The sequence below is a fragment of the Gymnogyps californianus genome, chromosome 6 (assembly GCF_018139145.2).
Source record: "Gymnogyps californianus isolate 813 chromosome 6, ASM1813914v2, whole genome shotgun sequence".
Classification (NCBI taxonomy): Eukaryota; Metazoa; Chordata; class Aves; order Accipitriformes; family Cathartidae; genus Gymnogyps; species Gymnogyps californianus.
The window spans coordinates 26,963,320-26,985,184 of record NC_059476.1 but is presented as its reverse complement, the minus strand read 5'-3'; the positions used below and the strand labels follow the sequence as shown (position 1 = coordinate 26,985,184).

The 21,865-nt window shown below is 37.4% G+C and overlaps 1 protein-coding gene across 1 annotated transcript in view; it reads left to right on the top strand.

The window, feature by feature from the left end:
• DLG5 (discs large MAGUK scaffold protein 5) overlaps positions 1–21,865 on the top strand; it is a 111,648-nt gene that overhangs the window by 74,510 nt on the left and 15,273 nt on the right. The window contains exons 8-20 of the mRNA XM_050899211.1: positions 3,000–3,184; positions 3,841–3,966; positions 4,705–4,837; positions 7,763–7,890; positions 8,575–8,750; positions 9,282–9,385; positions 10,119–10,211; positions 11,133–12,152; positions 15,874–16,012; positions 17,658–17,802; positions 18,311–18,432; positions 19,504–19,593; positions 20,742–20,910. Of these exons, the coding sequence (XP_050755168.1) occupies positions 3,000–3,184; positions 3,841–3,966; positions 4,705–4,837; positions 7,763–7,890; positions 8,575–8,750; positions 9,282–9,385; positions 10,119–10,211; positions 11,133–12,152; positions 15,874–16,012; positions 17,658–17,802; positions 18,311–18,432; positions 19,504–19,593; positions 20,742–20,910 (2,630 nt within the window). The remainder of the gene's footprint in view (positions 1–2,999; positions 3,185–3,840; positions 3,967–4,704; positions 4,838–7,762; positions 7,891–8,574; positions 8,751–9,281; positions 9,386–10,118; positions 10,212–11,132; positions 12,153–15,873; positions 16,013–17,657; positions 17,803–18,310; positions 18,433–19,503; positions 19,594–20,741; positions 20,911–21,865) is intronic.

Genomic DNA, 21,865 nt, shown 5'->3' with positions numbered 1-21,865 from the left:
AGTGGCATGAAATTCAACTGTTTTGATGCCTCATTCTTCCAATAGGAAGTCTAGTTTAAACTATTTTAAAAGGACAGATTGTATTTTAGAGCTACATTTGCGTCATCTTTTTTATTATGATGCAGTTGAATTCCACATTTAATAAGATGTACTGTCATTCTGCTTTATGGCATACTGTATTTTTATCTTGGAACATTCTGTAGTTTGCACATTGGTATCTTACTGGCATATGACTTTAATGTCCCTTTAAAATTTATGAGGAAGCTATAAGATATGTATGTAGCTGGGTTGTCTAAATTATTTCAGTCCTATAAAATCGAGGCAGTTGCTTAAAAATATTTGCAATAGATTCTTATTCTTTGCCATATTTAAAGCCTTTTTCTAAAGCACCAAATCTGACTCGTTAATAACCTTACCTCATTTAGGTTCCTCAAAACTGTGAGTGCTCCCAGATTCTTGCTTACTTTTGACATACCACTGTGCTAATGTGACAGTGTGATATCTTTAATACCACATTTAATATTCTTTGCTAGTACTTGTATGCAGTGTGAGTACAGTCCTGTTCTGCTCCCATTTTTCAGAACATTAGTGGTAAACTCTCTAGGCTTTTAAGGTGTTAATGTGTATCCAGTTGGAAAGATGAACTATTTCCTTCTGTACTTAACCTACTGCAAACAATGGATCTTGTTTTAGGAGTTAAACTCAGCTCTAGTGGAAAGAGATCGAGCAATTTGTGAGAGGAATGAGTTGCTGGAAAAATACTGTCATGAAGTGAAGGACAAAGCTGAGGCCCAGAAGGAACTTGACCAAGCTTGCAAGGATATAGAGACAGTGAAGGAAGAAAGAGATGTTGCCAGGAAAGAGAGAACAGAAGCTATCATCCAGAGGGACCATCTACTGAGGGAATATTATCAAGCCCGTCAGGTATTGCAAGTCTTCACAGATGTATTTTTCTTTCTTAGCTTCAAAGGGTCAGTAATTTTCACGAGATTAGTTGAAGGTCTGGGCACATTGGATGTCTTCCCCTTTTTCCCCCGAGTCACGCTAAAATACCTGCATATAAACGCGCGTACATTCTTCAAGACATAGTGACAGAACTTCTTGTTTGAAAGAAATAGTCGTGCTTCATATGAAGTTTCTGTTTGTAAAAATAAACGGCAAGTAAAATATTGTGATCCAGCAGGTGGCTAGGCAGTTTATTACCTGCTGGTAGGCTTGTTGCCATCTATAACGTGTTGTTCATGCCTGTGACCTGCTCAGGATGTTAGCTATTTCTAATACTTCATAAAGGAAGTTAATTGAAGTGTGATTGTAAATTTTCTAATCTGTACACGTTCTTAGTATAAATATGCTATTCTGACAATTTATGTCTCTGTGTGGGTAGTAACACTCTTACAGTTCTTCAGTTACTGATGCTCATCTTGTGTGTGATACTAAACATCAATCCACACACAACTTTAAATGCTTACATATAACGTAGTATGAAAATGCATAGTATCACAACTGTTATGCTCATGAACTAACTAAGGAATATGAAATTATTTAATATTAAACTAGATATTTTGGGTTGTTTTCATTAAACTTATGTTTTCTTTTCATAGTACCTTTTTACCAGTACTAAAAAGGTTTTTAGTCTTGCCTGTCATACTGATCTGCCAATCCTGAATGAGCGTGTGAGGAAGCAATTAAACTATGTTTTCAGTTGTACTGGAAATAAATCTTTCATTGTGTTTGGTTCTTCATGGCCAAACCAGTGGGATTTTGGAAACTTGTGCTTTTCTCGAGGAAGCGGAGTAAGTTTGGGTGAACTTTGCTGTGACTTAGCAATGGACCCAGTTAGATGCTCGCCTTTGGCAGATTCCAAATCAGAATTGACATGTCAAATAGAAACATCTGTTTGTTGATATGAGTGGGTTTTTTGATTGTCTTTTTCCTGCCAGTGGACTGGAAAAGAAGAAAGTGATCCTTGGAAATGGGACAATCAAAAGGCCAGACATGACTGTTCATGGCTTCTGTTTGGTCTTATTTGTTGCAATTTTTATTTTTTAATGTTGAGGTGAGAATGTAAACCTGGGGTTTAAGATTCAGTGCTCTCTTATTTTTTAATATAATTATAACTCATTTAGAGGGAAAAAAGAGCCTTTAAAGTGTATTAATTATGACTTAGTAGTCTCTCTTTGATATACATGCATTCAGGTCTTAAAAACATTCCTCCAAAGTTTAATCTTTAATCAAATGACGAGTCTAGTCAGATTCATTAGATTTATTTATATTCTTGAAATTAACCACACACAGTTGTTGGCAAGCCCGTGGCCTTCAGCGCTTGTGGTGGGCTGTACTGTTGTAGTTGGCTTGTATTCATTGTGCTGCAAGCTTCAAGTGTTCTCTGTCTATTTGTCTTACTGTTGTCACCATCTCTCTTGTTCAAAATAGACAATGTTAGAGGAACAAGTTAATTTAAGAAGAAAGTAATTCTTACCTAAAACAAGAAACATTCAAACAAAACTTTTTTGGAATTCCATTGCTCTGCTTTGGAGTTAAGGGACCTGTGTGAATCACAAGTCTGTGTTGTGAACGTGTACGTCTAGTTGTCCCAGGGTAAATAACAGACATTAATGCAGGAAATCTGTGTTGTAACTGTGTATAATAGTGTATCTGATTTCTAAATATCCTTGAATTTTTTTTTCTGTCTGCTAAGCAGAACAAGATAGAAACATGGAATATCATCCCTAAAATACAAAATGTTTACTGATCTTATTTTAAGTGAGGATTCTTATTCATGTAGATTATATTCGCACAAATTTGTGTGCCACTGAATGAAATATATTACAGCAGTGTTTATCTCTTTTCCCCCAAAGTTGCTGTTAAGATAAATGAACATTTTTCATGAAGACATGAGAATTGAGTACATCAGGCGACACACATATAGTAAAAGCTGTTTGTGCATACTTACCTAAAAATTGTGCCTAAAATACTTATTTATGTTTCTTAATTCCTAGATACAAGATTCTGCTACCCTAGACATAGAAAGAGCAAACAAAGAAATTGAAATGCTTCGGAAACAATATGAGGCAATGTCACAAGAACTAAAGGAAGCTGTCCAGGAAGCAGAAGTAGCCAAGTGTAGGAGAGATTGGGCCTTTCAAGAGCGGGATAAGATTGTTGCAGAAAGGGAAAGTATACGGTAAATGAATGCTAGATGGTACATGAGTGATCTTTGTAACACCTTGTGTGCAGTTGATGCAATTCTAAGACTTGCTGGATTTTGCTAGCGCTTTCTTCAACTTCCACATTAGCTGTCACGGGGTGATTTTTTTTTTAAAAGTTGAGGACATCTTACAAGATACTTTGCTTTGTCTGTGCTTTCATCCCATAATATGTGTCTAATAAATACCATAGAGCCTAACAGCACTGCTACAGAAGAACAACAAATTATGCATTCTTTTAGGCATGATATACCTAATCCTGCTATAGCTATAGTCCTGCAAATAATTCTTCGCCTGTAGGGACATTTCACAAAAAGTACCCAACATATTTGCTACTAAACATATGTAAGGAACTAAGGGAAAATACTTTAATCAGAATTTTTTTCTGCTAGTTTAAAGAAGATAAATAGAAATAAAGTTTTGAAAGGGATGAAAAAAGTTTGTTATCTTGACAAGCTTTTCCTTAAGACCTAGCGTATGTAACCTATTTCTTCCTTATATTTTTTTTTTTTGAGAGAGGTATCTTTTGAAACCGCTTTTTAAAATTTTGCATTAACTATACAATGTGGTAAAACTAGTTTGTTACTTTGATAGGGTTTTAAGTAACTAAATGGAAACTTCTTTGCTTTTGAAGGACTTTGTGTGACAACTTAAGGAGGGAGAGAGACCGGGCTGTGAGCGACTTGGCTGAAGCTCTTCGCAATCTGGATGATATGAGAAAGCAGAAAAACGACGCTGTTCGTGAACTGAAGGAACTGAAGTATGTTAGAGAAATGATCAAACTGCATGGAAGTTTGTGATAAAAACTTCGGTTTGTTAGCTGTGTTCGCAAGGGAACCATATGTTGTTATAGCTGTGGGCAGCAGGTATTGCTGATACTGTATGTGGAAACATTGCCTGTATTTTTAGTTGTCGTGGAAATTATTGTGATGGGCAGGATCCTAAGTCTTATATCTTAACCTTTTTATCTTATTAATGAGACACATATTCTAAGCTTTGTACTGTGGAGATACACTTAAGCAATATGAGATTCTTTCACTGAAGACGGATTAACTGCAATTTAGTTCCTCCCAACTGTATTCTCACTGGTTTACGAACGCAAGGAAGATGTGCGTCATATGTCATCTCAGTGGGTTGTGGAAGAGGTTTTGCTGTCAATATTTATCATGCCCCACTTGTCCTGAGCATACGGATGCAGCTCATCTGATGGTAAATTAAATGCATTTTGGGAGATGTTAGAAACCTAGTTGTGTGCTTTAATCATGCAAAAATAATGCAAAAAATGTAAGACTATGTTAGGACAATATATTGAAAAGGGAAGTCAATTTGATAGCAGCCCAAGAATATTGGAAGGATGGAAGCACGGGTCAAATTTTTGGCACAGTTTGGATTTTTGATTTAGAAACCAAAATATAAGGTATCTGACAACAATAACATTATGTATCACTTTATTTAAAAGGGTTGTCTGTGTCTATAAATAATTCTTTTCTTTGCCTAGGGAGAAGATGGAGAATCAGTTGGAAAAGGAGGCCAGATTCCGTCAATTGATGGCCCATAGTTCCCATGACTCAGCTATAGACACAGATTCTCTGGAATGGGAGACAGAAGTGGTAGAATTTGAAAAAGACAGAGTAAGTCAAAAACATGAACTGCATTGTCTTATATATTGGATAGCTTTGAAGTCAATTATAACATCTTGATACTAGGTATGATTAAAAAGTAACTCTAATCTGTATGGTTTTTTTTAGTTCTTTATTGTTGTTGTGCGAGGAACCACACACACATGCGCAGCAAGTGCAGTAACATCTAGATGAAAGTAGTTGGCAAAACCAAGTTGTTATACACAAGCTTTGTATTTTTCTTCATATCAATTATAAATAGAAATTGTTCCTCCATCTGATCTTGCAGGGTATCCAGGTCCATGTACTATAAAAAAAATGTTTTAAGTTAAACATTTACTGTTCTTAAAGTTAGCGATTCGTGGCAGAAATGGCAGTGCTAAGGCAGCCAAAATGTAAGATGTGATGGAAACACTGACATCAGAGAGCCCAGTCCTCTGCTCTTACAGGCAACATCACTTGTAATCTATGCATAAAGTAGTTCAGCTTTTATATGAAGTTATTTCTCCTACTTTTGCTCAGATTCGATGGTTAGACATTTTGAAGTATTAAAAGTATTTATTCATGGTGAACATATATTTTAGGGCAACATTGCCCTTCAGCTTAAAAATCTGGGCTGAAAGGAAATGCTAATCTCTCTGGTTTGTCTGTGGAGGAAGTTAAATCCCTTTTCCATTTTGGCATATTAAATAAAGTTCTTATGTTTAGCTTTCCAGATAACTTCTGCATCCTTTCATTATCCTAGTAGTACTTTTCTCCATTCGATTTTATTTTTCTTCATTGTAGTCTAGAATTTTTATTTCACTGCTTTGTATGCAAGTTTTGTATGCTGTTGTATTTGAAATTTTTGGCTGGCACATCACATTGTTTGCTAATAGTAATTTTTTTGACCACATAGAACACACAGGTGGTCTTCCAGATGGTGTTTCTTTTATAACAGCTTCTGCATATACCAGAACTTCTTTCTCATTCCTAAATGACAAAGTTTGTGATTTAATGCTGTCAAATTCAATCCCTTTTATTTTACTGCAATATTTGAGGTTATCTTTTCTTATGCTCTTCCAATCTGTCTGTGTTCTGACAGTGCATCCCAACAAAATCACTAATACATTCCTTTTTTGACACTGAAAATATTATTTAGTATTATTATATGTTGAAATATATAGGTTGAAAAGACTATATGAACTGAGTGCCAATGCAGATCCATCAGGACTACCGTCTGTAAATTCTTTCTGGGATAATAATTCCCCTTTCATCAAGCTTTTTCATCTCTTTTGACCAGCTCCTTCATCATCAGATTTTGTGCATTGCCACCTTCTCCATTTTAACTGATAACTAATAATTTCGCTTTTCCATTGTCTGTAAAATTAGTTAGCAAGTCTAGCATATGCTGTACCTGCGGTAAACAACATTGCAGCCTGATGAATTTTCCATTCATGTGCAGTTATTTAGTTGTTCTTTACTTCAAAGATTGTTCTAAATGTTTGCATTACTGAGATCAAATGCGTAGACTTTGTCATTTGATTATACGTTTCCCTTTCCTAAACGTAGGGATTACACTTGCTGCTATCAAATTATAGTAATAGTATTGTGCCAACCTTGATTAGATATATGGGAAAATCCTTGCTGACCTATCAGCATTTTAATTCCAGGATGGAGATTATAGAGTTGAATACATTTAAATCCTTTTATTTTTGCTTCAACTTCACCTGTCTGCTTAAGCTCACGCTCCACATAATCACTCAGCTCAAAACTGAGAAATAATATTCACTTTTCAGCTCTGAGGCTGTGCAATGATATTGTGATTTCTACTTGATCTTTACTTTATGGCAGACCCATGCTCTTCCCGATGAACTTTTTTCTTCCATAGAACATTTGGAAGAATCATAAGGATTTTAGTATATTTTTCACAGGTTTAGCTTAATTTAATTTCTGGTAAATATTCATATTTTTGTGTGTTTTATCTTCAGCTTTTATCAGGCGTCTTTTGCACTCCCTGAAGACTTTATGCTCTTCTGATTTTAAAGGGATTAGTCATTGAACCATGTCTAGAACCATGCCTTACACATCTGATTTAAGCTCTATTTAATTTTTGCATGTTAGATTTTAAATTTTAAGTATCATCTCCCTTCAGTACGCTGAGATGGTTGGTCCAGTTGATTTCAAGTAGAGTTCTCTAATTTTTGTAAGTGTAGTATTTAACACTGAAAATAGCAATAATAAATCGGTTTGTGATCAGTTGGTCCCAGTTTCTTTTCTTTAACCAGTTTTTTTTCAGTGACCTTGCCATTTACCAAAGCAAACACTAAATTAAAATTTCCCTGTTCAGTTCAATGACTGATTTGTTAAAGATGTGTATCACTTTTTACATTGAAGATGATCTGTTTTCGGCCAGGGTTGGTAGAATATCGTGTCTAATCTGTATTTAGAAATAATCCTCAATAATGTTAGAGCTTTCTTTCCTGTTTTCTTCTGGTCTCTAGCCATATCAAAGCAGGTGTCTTTCTGAGTTCACTACTAAGACACAATGCTGTTTCCTTACCTTTACAATTGTTTTTTTCCCCACGTAATGCCCATTCTTGGGGAACATGTCCTTGTTCTCTCATTATACATCCAGCATCATACCTTAAAACAGGTTATATGTGTCTGAACGTGCTTTCTCGCATGCTCTTCTACTTTCCTATTGCTCTTTAATGAAGTTCCCCTTCTGCATTATTTCAGCCTTAATCTGAGAGAGAAGGATCCTTCTAATGCCAGAGGATGCCTAATAACTAATGGAAGCTTATATATTGAAGTACAAAATATAAAAACTTGCCTAGAACAGGTACCCTGTAAATGTAAGTGCATAGTACAAACATGCAGTAATGCCTCTTGTTAACAGACAGCGGCACAATGGTTGCCAGTGCAGTTGAGTCACTTGTTAATAATATTTATTAGGATGACATGGACTTGAAAGCACTTGGTTTTGATGTGGCAGAAGGCGTGAATGAACCATACCTCCCTGGAGACTGTGGGATCTTTGTTACCAAAGTAGACAAAGGAAGTATTGCTGATGGTCGATTAAGGTAGGGTTTGACTTTGGAAGATACTTGTCTTTTCTTGATCATAATAAACTAAATATGAGCATATTGTAAATTGTCTTCGGCTTTTCCCACTTTTTAAAGTTCTCTTTATCATTGGTCATGTGTATATTATTAATGTTGGTTGGGAAATCACACTGAGAAGACCAAAGCATTACAGGAATTAAACGCTGTTTGACTCATCCCTTAAAACTCGCCAGGATTTGAAATGTTCTTTTGTTTCTCTGTGTCTCAGCTACTCTGTTTATTATCTCCTCAAACTTTGATCTATTTATTTAAATTTTGGAAAAGACATGAGAGTGAGCTATTGGGGGGGGGTGGGCAAGGGGAAAGGAGAGTAGAGCAAGGGATAATTTGAAACCTGCTCCTGTTCTTAGTGTTGATAGGAGGTTTTTAATAACTCTTCTCTGTCCAAAGAGTTGCTTTTAAATAAGGAGTAGTCATTAGTGATTTGAGGATATACTTTTGCTAGTGAAGTGCAGACTAGAAGTCCTGGTTTTCATTTAGCTGCTATTTAATGCTTTTTCAGGAACAGAGAACTCCAGATAATTAAGGATTATGGTATTGAGATCAGCTCAGTTGCATCCCTTTTCATGGATGTTATTCATGTGCTGCGTCCAGCAAAGTATGCTTGTAACACTGACCTGCTTATTTCTGTTTATCTACCAGAGTGAATGATTGGTTGCTGAAGATAAATGATGTGGATCTTACTAATAAGGATAAAAAGCAAGTTATAAAAGCTGTTCTAAATGGAGGAGGTGTTATTAACATGGTGGTTCGAAGAAGGAAGTCCTTAGGTGGGCGAGTGATAACACCTCTTCACATCAATGTTTCTGGACATAAAGGTAATGGCTATAAGGGATGTATATAAACGTACGTGTTTGTTCAGCCAAAAATGGCTTGACATAAAGGTATATGTTCTGAGCCTCTGCTTAAATCCTACTTAAACTGTTACTTCCCCCTAGATAGGGATTTTCATTAATTGTTTTTAGCAAACTAAGAATGCTAATATTGATGATGGCTTTATTCTGTACGAACAGGTTTTCTTTTTTGTTCTTGGGTGGATTTTGGGGTTTTAGTTTTTTTTAATACTTAGTTCTAGTTAGCTGCCTGTCTGGAGTGTTACTTGGAGTCTAAACAAGACTGTTAAACCCATCAATCACGCCAGCTTTGTATGATTATATTAAATTTTGGGATATCCAAAATCCCTATTTTCCCTCATTGTGTTCTTATTTCTTTAAAAGATTTTTCAGAAATTGGAATTCAGTTGGTTTGGTAGTTATATTTCTTTCTCGTGCAGGCAGGTCAGACATGCTGTTTGAGCAAGGTATTTGAATTGCAGGGGTAAATTAATGTTTTTTGTGTGTCTATTTCAGATAGTGGGGTCAGTCTAGAAAATGGAGTATTTGTTGCTGCTGTTGTGCCTGGAAGCCCAGCTGCCAAAGAGGGTTCCCTTACTGTGGGAGATAGAATAATTGCTGTAAGTCTTAAGAATGCATTTTCCTTTTTTAATTTTTTATTTATTTTTAAGTGTTACCATGGATGCTACTCTTTAGGATCCCAAACTTTCCAATTATTTTTTTACTTTCACTGTATCATACCCTTTTTGTATATTCACTAAATATTTATTATGAATTAATGTGTTTGTAGGCTGAGTGATTAATATGATATGCAGGTTATTTGCTACGCTTAGTTCATATGAGAATTTTTGAGAGAGACACTGGCTTACTCTTCACACTCGGCTTATATATAATGATACTTGTGATTTTTATACTGAATAGGAAAGGTCAGTTCCAAAAAGACATCCCTTGGTTGGATGAAAAGTTTCTTGTCTTTTAAATTACGGTATCACGGATGTCATCCTTCTGGGGGGAAGTTTTTCCCTGTGTGCATTTGCAGCCTTAAATGATCTGTCTGATTTATGAACTCCTGTGAAACGGAAAGTGGTTACTGTCCGTGTACAAATGCATAGAGGCTAATGTAATGAAACAAGTGTTGTTACACTGTATCTCTAGGAGGAATAGCAAAATTGTAGTTAGGAGGCTTGTTTTTGTAGTGGAGAATGGAAAAAGACAGGACAAGGTCAACCAGACTTCAGTCATGTATACATATAAAACTAGTGTTTTCCCTGTCTCAGAGATGCTACCTTAGGACGCTCCCCACCTGCTACCTTTTGATTTACGGATGTCTGTTGTGGTTTTTTTCACGTGTAGATCAATGGCATTGCACTAGATAATAAGTCGCTTACTGAATGTGAAGCTTTGCTACGAAACTGTAGGGATTCCCTTACCCTGTCACTGATGAAGGTGAGTAGGAGAAGCTAAATTTGCAGAATTTTCTTGAGCTTATACAGAATTATTTTAGCTGTTCAGGGAAGAGTATATGAAAAAATGAATATGTCATCCTGGCAAAGTCTTTGCTAAAAATAAGACCATCTGGATGCATTTCACTGGTGGTATGCTCACTCAACAGTTATTTCCAAAGTAAGGCTATTGTGGCATCTGGTAGGAAATGAAACTTATTTATTGCTGTTACTTCTTTCCCATTTGTTTGCTGGTCACATGAAATGACTCCTAGCACAATTGCTTCTTTCTTCTTGGTTTCTGCTTCAGAGCTGCAGCGGTTTTGTACATGAAAGATGAACTGTCTCCTGACTACAGAAAGGTTTGCTTTTAGTCAGGAGGAAGTTGTGCAGAAAACTGAACTCTGGCTATCATGAGAATTACGTACAAGGCTTTCTTTTTCAGGCTTATTGCTATAAAAATATTATTCTGTTTTGCTTATTGAGTTTAGAATCCCATTATGCTGGGCCTGTCACACGGGCTTTGTGAGTAATAATTCTAGCTCCAGAGAGCTTGAGGTTTTAAGAAAGTAAAAAGATGAAATGTTTGAGGGGAAATGGGTAATGAAAGACGACTTATTAGCATCACTTAACAGAGGTAGAAGTAGAATGCAGGTCCCTTCACTGTCAGTTCAGTGCTTCTGCCACCATGTGGAGTTACTCTTCTGGAATTGTTCTGAAAATGTTTCAAAAAATTTCCAGCTTCACGTTATCTGATGTTCTGTGCTTTGAATCTGTAAGATTTTATTAAACCTTTCCCAACTGTATCTATACATGTCTTGGTGTATATTCAGGTATAGGTATATCAAGGAGGCTAGAATATGCATCATACTAAACAGAAATCAGCCATAATAATAAGGTGATCTTGTCTGTGTTTTTGTTTTAGGTTTTTCCTCAGAGTTCATCTTGGAGTGGTCAAAATATATTTGAAAATCTGAAGGATTCAGAAAAAATATCAAACTGTAGGGTTCACGCATCAGAGATACAAGCCCAAAATAAAAGAAATCTGAAACTCAACAGCTCAACCCAGACTGACATTTTCAATCCAGACATCATGGATGGCAAGAAGGACCAGAGTGATCAGGGCAGCGGTTCATTTTGCGATCACAAACCTTTCCCTAATAACACATTACGAGTAGACTCTCATAGGAACACAGTGCACAGTTGCCACAGTAATTCAGAACACAGTCTCAGCTCCTTCAGCCCAGAAACATACGGGGACCGAGGGTATGGAACTGTTGATTTGGACAATAGGAGGCTGCCTTATGAACCTACAGGAGCTGACTGTATGATGGTTGAGACCACGTTTGACAAAGGACATGGAACTAAGCATAGTGGTGGTACGTGGCCAAAAGTCATGGTTAATATCTCAGCAACAGAAACAGAAAAGTTCTCTGTGTACAAAAAGCCAAAACAAAGGAAATCTATCTTTGACCCTGATACTTTCAAAAGACCACCAACTCCTCCCAAACTGGAGTACCTTTCCCCTAATCAGGTGACAGGCCATTCACCTCAGCCATCAAAAGCTGAAGTGGCTTCAACTCCTCCAACTCCTCCGAAGAGAAGTGACTCTATCAAATTTAAACATAAGCAGCAGGCGAGCTCTGCATCAGAGTCTACGGTAACAACTGGATCACCACCCACCAGCCCAGCCACTGCCCAAGCTCCCGTTTCTTTGGCACTTAAACAGGACTCTGCTACTCTCAAGGGGCGCAGCAGGAACACTGGGCATTATTATCGGGAGGAGGGAATTGACTGCACTCATCTCTCTTCAAGGAAATCCTGTGAAGACGACATTGGCTTTCAAAGAGTTGAAGAGCCCGAGATTAAAAGACCAAGGCCAAAATCAGCTCCTGCTCTGAGGCATAAAATGACCCCTATGCCCCTTCCTAATCCTGCGCTTCAGGTAGAAGCTTGGTATATTGAAGCACAAAGCTAGAAACCTTAAAGTGTACTTTCAGTGTGGTTTTGGGTGCCTGGTTACGTACCATAACAGGAGAAGCATAGTCTGTTCTCAAAATCCAGGTCCCCTGAGAAGCTACCCCAGACTCAGTTGGCACTTTGCAGTATCGCAAAATACAAAACCAGCTCATGGAGTTGCCGTATTTAACAGGCAGTGGTGGCTGCCAAACAGAAGGGTAGGGTTCTGCTTAGCAGCCACATCTTGGGTTTTAATGCTGCTTATTGGAAGATCTGGGCTCGCTCTTGTATGTTTTTGAGAACCTGAAAAAAAAAGTAAATAAAAATGCAAAGAGGCAGCTTTAGAAAAGCTGAAAATAGAGCCTCGTAATCATATAATCAAATCATAATGACTTAGAATATCATATTCTTTGTCTGTACTTGTTTATACCTGTGTCGTGGTTTAACCCCAGCCAGCAACTAAGCACCATGCAGCCGCTCGCTCACTCCCCCCGCTCCCAGTGGGATGGGGAGGAGAATAGAAAAAAATAAAACCTCATGGGTTGAGATAAAGACAGTTTAATAGGACAGAAAGGAAAGAAAATAATGATAGTGATGATGATAATAAAATGACAATAATAATACTAAAGGAATTAGAATATACAAAACAAGTGATGCACAGTGCAGTTGCTCACCCGCTGACCAATGCCCAGTTAGTTCCCGAGCAGTGATCTGCCCCTTCTGGCCAACTCCCCCCAGTTTATATACTGGGCGTGACATCATATGGTATGGAATATCCCTTTGGTCAGTTTGGGTCAGCTGTCCTGGCTGTGTCCCCTCCCAACTTCCTGTGCCCCTCCAGCCTTCTTGCTGGCTCGGCATGAGAAGCTGAAAAATGCTTGACTTAGTATAAACACTACTTAGCAACAACTAAAACCATCAGTGTGTTATCAACATTATTCTCATACTAAATCCAAAACACAGCACTATACCAGCTACTAGGAAGAAAATTAACTCTGTCCTAGCCAAAACCAGGACAACCTGGGTAATCCTACCCTCTTCATGGAGTTTTAGAAGCAATACAGACAGCAGAGCTGAATTGGAAGTAGTCCAAGGTTTGGAGCCATATTCTGCAAAAAAATTGGTGTGAGAGAACAATGGGCAATTTTGTTTGTCTTTTTTTGGCTGCTTCCATTGTATTCCTTCCACATCCCCTAACATTTTGGGGGAAAAATAGTTACGGAGAGCTTTAAGCCTTTTTTTATAGAAGTGTCCAGCAAATCCTGCATTACTCTTGTGGTTTAACCCCAGCCAGCACCTAAGCACTGCACAGCTGCTCACTCACTCCCCCCCAGTGGGATGGGGGAAGAGAATCGAAAGGGTAGAAGTGAGAAAACTCATGGGTTGAGTTAAAAACAGTTTAATAATTGAAATAATAATAACAATGAAAAAAATAATAACAATGAAAATAAAAAAAGCTGTAATGAAAAGGAAAATAACAAAGAGAGAGAAATAAAACCCAGGAAAGACAAGTGATGCAAATGAAAACAGTTGCTCACCACCAACCGACCGATGCCCAGCCAGTCCCTGAGCAGCGCCCCCCGCCAACCTTCCCCTAGTTTTGTTTCTGAGCATGCCGTCAGATGGTATGGAATATCCCTGTGGTCAGCTGGGGTCAGCTGTCCCGGCCGTGTCCCCTCCCAACTCCTTGTGCACCCCCAGCCTCCTCACTGGTGGGGTGGGGTGAGAGGCAGCAAAGGCCTTGGCTCTGTGTAAGCACTGCTCAGCAGTAACTAAAACATCCCTGTGTTACCAACAGTTTCCAGCACAAATCCCATACTAGCTACTATGAAGAAGATTAACTCCACCCCAGCCAAAACCAGCACAGAAAATGACAGAAAAGCATAAGGGTTTAATTTTGTAGCTGAAATCAGCAGATTTATTCTGAACAGGTCTGAAGAGCAGTATGGCTAAGAGAAAGGGCATGGTTTTTCATCAAGAACTGCACTGCAAGAAGTGAAGGAAGACATATTCTAATGTCATCTTTTGGCACATACATAACAACAAAACAAGATCAAGCTATTGAACACATTTGAATACGGAGTGTTTGCTTTATGTAGAATATCAAGTTGATCCAATAGCACTGATAGTCCCATGATTCATTATAGTGCATTGTCATGAGCATATACACTGTCCTGGTTATAATTGTAGTAATATTTCTATAGTGAGTGAAGAGTTTCCAACTTTGACAAGGACACATGTAGCTGGGGACTTAAGTGTAAGAAATCTGTTAGCTGGAACAGAGGGGGTGTTTTTAGCACTCACTATTTAAGAGACCAGAAAGGATAGACAAGGACATATTACAGTTAGTTCTACATACTGCCCAAGTGATACTGCAGATATCATATAGGTGTTGGTTCGAGGTGAAGAAGAAAATTGTATAATACAATTATAAATCATATTTTTTTGTTTTTTTAAGTTTACTTGATGTATTAGTTACTTTATATTTCTAGGGTTAAATTAGGACTATATTCTGTGATTCTTCCCCCACCCCACCCCCAATTTCTCCCCATCCTCCCAGAAAATAGGCAGAGCTTTGTAACTCTAAAGTTGTTGACTGGAGAGCAGAAGTGATATTGTGCCTCAAAATGTGGACACTATTCACTCTCAGAATTTCTCTCTGGTGGAATCATCTTTGTGCATTAGAACTACATCAGGTTGTGTGACAGTAGTGTCCAGTCTGCATGTATTCATTCCTGAAGTAGTGCTTATAATATTAAAAATATGTATGTGGAACATGCAGTGTAGTTGAATTTGTAGCTGTATTGGGTGTTATCAATTTCCTTAGTTGTGTATATACAACAGTTAAGTTTCTGTACTTTGATAAGTTGATAAATTTAAGAGAACTCTCATCCCTGAGTAGTAGGTGGTACAATTACTAATACACTCATGGCAGTGATCAAGTATTCGTTCTAAGAAGGTACTTCTGCATTTTTGAGTCTTTATGCTCTCAGTAACTCTTCATTTAATTAAAATACTGCTGTCATAAAAACCGTAAGTACCTTTTCTGTAATTATTTTTCACTTGTTACATACTTCAATCTTGTGTTTTGTGTTGTACATTTCAAATGTGTAAACGCTGCATGCTGAGCCCTGAACTTGCAGCTGTCTAGCATCACTGTCAGTATCTGAGCTATTCTCATGTTTTTTAACTCACCAGTGTCTACTCGTTATGTACAGAACAGAAGTTGTGATGGTTCCAAAACCTGAATTGCTCTGTTGAAGAGAGGTTGCTCCACACATATCTGAAAATACAGGCTTAGAGGAAAACACTTTCTGGCTTGTTAGCTAGGTCTTCTTTGGGAAACACTTGCGACAGTGGCTGAAATAACACTTGAAATGTCCTGTGAAAGCAGTATTTTAAAGGAGAAATGTAACTAAATGCTGGGTGTTTTATTGTGAAGGAAAGTATATCCGTTAAGTTACAAACATTGGCCTAAAAAGATTACAAAATAATGAAAAGGATTAATGGAGCAGGATGGAGGAAGAAGGGGTAGAAGTGAATAGCATCATTGGAAGATAAAGGTGTAACAAGCACTGTGATGGCAGGCATGTTCTGGAACAGATACCAGAAAGTTTGAAGTTGCTTACTGCCTACAAAGTTTGTTATTTTATTTTTTTTCTTCCGAATCTCCAACTTCCTGTGATCAAATTTCTATGTTTTTGTAGGTGCAGAAGTATGCTCCAGCTAGTGAGGAGCATCTGTCTCCAGAGCTACAGGAATGGGCACCATATTCACCAAAACGATCTGCTAGGCACAGCGATGGCTTTGTGCCTGCTGCCTTATATGCTGGCGGCATGTCAGCAGGTGAGTGACAGAACTCGTAGTTACTTTCTAGGAATGCCCCAAGGAATTTGTCCGTATTGGACAATACTGGGGGTTAGTCATGATATGTGCAGAACACACGACTCACAAAACGTATTTCCATGGTCGGTTGTAATCTGAATGTGGTCTGTGCAGCTTTTGGACTGTAGAGAGGTGAAACCTATTTAAGAACCATTAAGGAAACTGAGCAACTCCTGACTGAAGGATTTGTGTTTCATCAGTTTCTGTGCAGAGGAGTTTTGAATACATTAGTGGTGAACAAGGTGTAGCCTGTCCATTAGGGAGATAAGTAAGATTTCCAGTATTTTTGAAAGCGAACAGTAAGTGGAGGCGTCCCAAGCTTTAGCTGCTTAACTTCTGAAATACTTCTAAGGAAAAAGATCTGATGTTCAGAAAGTGCAACATATAAGTTCTGCCTGTTGGAAATCAAATACTTGGAGTATCTCAAGTTGAGTGCCCAAACTGGCTGTGATCTTGATCTAAACTAAAGATCAAATGCCAGTGTGTTTGAGATACTAAGTTACTGAAGAGGGGATTCACGAGCAGCTCACATAGAAATCAATATAATCAGGTGGAACAGAGAACAGTCAGCATGTTGTCTCAGTTGATCAAACAGTTGTTGGTATTGAAGTTCATGTTAGCAGGTTTTAAATTGGCACTAAATGGAGTGCTTCAGGAGCTAATTAGGGTATTGTACACCAGTTGCTTTGAGCTAGTTGAGAAGCATTTGGTAAACTTGTTGCCAGATGGATTGTTCAGTCTCTAGTGTACTGTACTACTTTCAGCAGTTGCGTATGAAACTTGATTTTCAAATCAAGACAATATTGATTTTTATGAATTTACCCTCAATTCTTTGGAAAGCCCCGAACTCCTGCATGTTCTAGAACTTAAGGAAGACTTTCTTCTTACTGGAGACCATGAAGGAGGTAATGACTTGTGTATCTGGAACAACGGACAGCTTCAAACCCTGTTGTCCCGATCAATTTTCAGAATGTAAAGACATGCTCAAGAGTAGCTCAGATCAAAGAAGCTTTTGCTCTTCTTTGATTTCTTTTGCTCTTTTCTCTCTCTTTTTCTCTCTTTTAAGGATAGTAGAAAAAGTATTAAAAGGTATTATTTTTAACTAAAAGCTTTGTCTTGTCATGATACCTTTGCATAATAACCCAATCAAGTCAAACCTACATGAGACAATACAATTGTATGTCTTGAAATGTGAACAAGTTTTTGCTATTGTATTCTTGCTACCAACTCATTTAAGAGGAAATTCATAAGGCAGACTTTGGTTAAGTACTGAAGGATGAATGTACTTAAAAGAACGGCTTGAGTAATAAGTTTCATAATAAATATTGAAATACTGTAATTTAAAGTCATAGGGCACACTAGAAGTGGGAGTCTTTGAGGCAGCAGAAGAGGAACAAGAATCATTTTAGCTGCAGTCAGTTCAAGTACCAAATAAAAACTTGCATTCCTGTCAGATGACTGTTCAGAGAGAAATGCAGAATTTTTGTCGCATACATACATGTAAATGTTATAATACATAATTATATAAATATTTAAATATTTTTTTAAATCTGTAGTTTATATGCTAATAATGTTGGTAAGAACATGTTTTTATCATCTTAAGCAGGTACGGTACCAAGAAGCTTAGCACCGTGCCCTGCAGTAACTGCTGTCATGAGAAATCCAATCTATACTGCCTGGAGCCATAGAGTTCACACCAGCAATTGCCCATCAGTTGCCAGCCAAATATGCCATCAGCATCTGCATCCCAGGTGTTTTGAAATTTACATCTCCTTAGATTTTTGTTTTCATTAGGATGAAATTGCTTCTGGTAGTTGTTTTATACAATGCAGAGTGAAACAGGCTGCTGTTGTGTGTTATTTTGACCCAAGGTTCTCAAAACCATTGTTGCATAGAAGTGATGTGCGAGTTGCTTTCATGTCTTTCAGTAACTGATGGATTAGGTTTCCCTCTGCTCCGCTGGCTGATATTGACAAAGAAATTTATTTTTTTGATGAACTAATTTCTAATGTTTTTTCTTGTCCTTGCCAAAACAAATAAAGCCTTCCCCTCTTTTTTTATAGCACTTTAGGCTATTTTTCCTCTGACTTCTCTTAATTCATAAAATGATGGGATAATTGGTAAGTGGGAAGGAGAGGAGCATTCATTTCATTCAGTAACTCAGGGATAACCAGAATTTTGTGTTGGCCAGTTTGCTATTTGCTGAAGTGCTTTGCCCAATTCTAACTGTTGCCCTATTCTCCTTTTCTTTTGATGTAGTTCCCAGCATCAAGGTCGCCTGAGTTTGGACCTGAGTCATAAACACTCCAATGACTACTCTGAAAATTCACGTACAAGAGCATCTCATGGCTCAAATTCATTACCATCCAGTGCAAGACTTGGTAACTAGCTTTTCTGATTTATTTCCTGTGGGCCTCCTATATATTGGAGACAAAGAATAAAGGGAAAATTCCTTAAGTACATGCGTTATGGGATTGTCATAGCTAGCAAAGCCTAAGGGTTTCCTGTGTTCGTTTGCTTCACTTTTTCTGGTTTTATGACTAAAGGTGTTCCCTGGAAGTAGCTGTGTTTAATTCATTCTTTACAGTCTCTTAAAAATGCTCTGTGTGTGTGTGTGTGTGTGTTAGTGATTCTCCTTTCTGTGCCTGTTACTGTTTGAAAGTACCCTTATAAAGATGGGAGGCCTAGCCAAAGTATTTTTGAGGTTCAGTGAGGTGGAAAGAAAAAGAGAAAAGGAGAGAGCCCCCAGAACAAAAAATCAAGGATGACTAATCGCCTGATGTAAATTATATTGTTGGAAGATAAGTTACACTTATGTTTACTTGATTGACATGTAAGATTGTTTCTGCCTATCCTAGTAATACCAAAGCAAATGCATGCTTTGTAGCAATGACACTTTAACATTTTAGAGTTTTTTAAATTATGTAATAACTTTTTTGTGCATGTTTGTGTTCCTGTGTTCCATCAATGATTGGCAGTTGCATCTGAATAGAGCATGGCAGCTTTGTAACCACAGCAAAAAATGGCGTTAACAGTTTGCAACCAGTGTTAAAAAATTATATATTCATGCAAGCAGAATGTAATCAGAATATTTTAAATGCCTTTTGGAAAGTCCCATGGATTCTTAGTAAACAGAGATGTTAGATTCTCACTCAGACTTCAAGTTAAGTTTCATTTGATTGAAAAATACTTTGAATATTTTTCATACACGAATGAACAGTGCATTTATACTGTATAGCTGCATTGTGCTCTGTTTATACTGACTGTGTAATCAAGACAATTTACTAGAAATATGATATACACAGTATATACAAGGGTAACCATCAAGGCTTGTGCATAAATTCAGAGGCAATTTTAATGCTCTTTGAAGAAGTAGACGCTAAATGTACTTTTTTGTTCAATGTAGTTGCTCTTACTTTTGTCATTGTAATGTTTTCTTGTTGTAAAAATAGGTTCTTCAAGTAACTTGCAATACAGAACAGAACGAATTAAGATCCCTTTAACACCAAGATATCCAAGGTCCATGATGGGCTCTGACAGAGGTGAATTATTTCATAAGTAATTTTAGTTGTACTATTTTCAGTATTACCAATCCAAAGCCTTTGCAGTTGTTAAATCAGGTTGTGCCAAAATCTAAATATGACAGTTTTATTAAGGTTACAAAATCTGCATTTTGCCACAGAAAGGTAAAAAAAAGAAATTTTCTAATAAAAGTTGTAACAGTGAGATGACCTGCATTATTTTTTTGATTCTTTAAGTATATTATTTTGCATATTACTGTATTACTGATTGTAAATCATATTTTGAAATGCAGTGAAAATATTTTAGTACTTCACTCAAAACTGTTTGGTGGAGGATATTTAAAGACATGATACAAATACCAGTTGGAGTGCTGGAGAGCTGTAGAATTCAGAGTTTGATGACAGTAAACGGTAACTCTTCACTGTCATCATTGCTCAAATGTTCTGTAGCCTTAATGGATTGTATGCAGTGTTTCTCCTAACTGGGCAAACACAATTCTTACAAACGGCTTTCATTTGTGATTAGTAATTTGAGATTTATTTTCTGTAGCTTTTTCAGGGGAAGCAAACTGAATGTTTCTGTCAGGGCACTTGTTTAGTAAATTACTCAGGGAGGGTACAACCAGGGAAGAGACACAAACAAAGTCATGTCAAGCTTGTTTGAAATCGCAGAGCTTTCCTGTCTCTGTGTATGATTCACGTTGGGGTTTTGTTGGTGTTTTCAGGTGTTTTATAATGTATCTCCTACGCAAAGGAAAGGGCTGTACATAAATATTTTATTTGAAAATAAACCTACATATTAAGTTTTTCTTTTACTTCTCCGTTCCAGTTTTTTATTATTTTTATTTAACTTTGCATTGCTAAGTGTTTTCAGACATGCATATGGTGTAGCTTGTCTGTAACCTCCTCTCCTTGTTGGGAATGGCAGTAGTTGTATGCACGCTTGTGGAGGACAGATTTGACATATAGTCATTAAGGACAGTAAGTTTGTACTGTCTGAAATTAGTTACCTGGTCTCCCTAAGCTCCTTACATGGTTAATAGAGTGCTAGTGAACAGTTGGTCCTCTTTCTTGTCTCAGATGTGTATGGTGTCTTTCACTATGTCTGTCTGGATCTCCAAACTATGACAGATGCAGGATACTAAAACTTAACTGTTGATTTTCCATAGGCTCCTTGTCACACTCTGAATGTAGCAGTCCCAGCTTGATAACTCCTCCACAGTCACCTCTCAACTTGGAAACGTCTTCCTTCGCCAGCAGCCAGTCTCAGAACTCCCTTTCTACGTTACCTAGGATTTCCATTAGCCCAGTGTCTATTGGAGAACGTAGAAAAGATAGGTAAGGTCCCCACGTTATTTGCTGTTAATACAAATGTGTCAGAGGAGATTTTGTACATTTGTTTAGTGGGCTGAAGGAGTGTGAACATTTAATTTAAATGACAAATATGTAGGCGCAGAGGTGCATCTCAGGTCCTGTTACTTGATGTTTTTATTTTCTTTACGAAGTATGTAAAAGGACTTTGTGTGGAGTTTTTCTTCAAAACTGAAGAGTAGATTCTTGAGTTCAGAAAATTAAGGAATTTCATAAGGGTTTTCTTTCTTCCATGTTAGATTAATGGCCACACCAAATAAGAGCGGGCCAAATTGGAATACACCCCTTCAGCTGAACTACCTCAGATGCTTGTTTATGATAGGCTTGTTCTGTACTCTGGAAAACTAAATAAAATGAAAACCTAGTAACATCTGATAGCTAAATGTCAGGTGCCTTAGCGTTGTAGAATATGTGCTCTAACCACTGTGCCTTGATTCAGTTTAGCCAGATAACATGAAAAATTGAGGGCATAACTGTGCAAGAACATATCCATATGTACAGATGCAGTTTTACTACTGTGACTGATCCCTTTGGCTGTACCTGGACCACTGCTAGCAATAGCATTAAGTATATGTGTAGCTGCTTGCAGACTTTGAACGTGATATGATAACTTTCTTAAAAACATGAGCTTTGTGTTTTAACCACTTTCTATATCTCATGATGAATATTTTCAAGATACGTTGCTTATGGTATCAGTCTTGGACATCTGATTTCATTTTATCATGATCTGGCTAGACTGAATATATGAAAAAGTTTGCATGAATTCAAAGCATTGAACAGTAAGACACAAATCTGAATCAGGCTTGTAATTACAGTAAGGCAGCCAAATGCCATTCTGGCAGTGTAAAGGAGCTCTGATGTGTTGCAATAGATGACATTTATGTGGACTTCAAGACCCCTTTGTATTGCTTGATTTATGTAA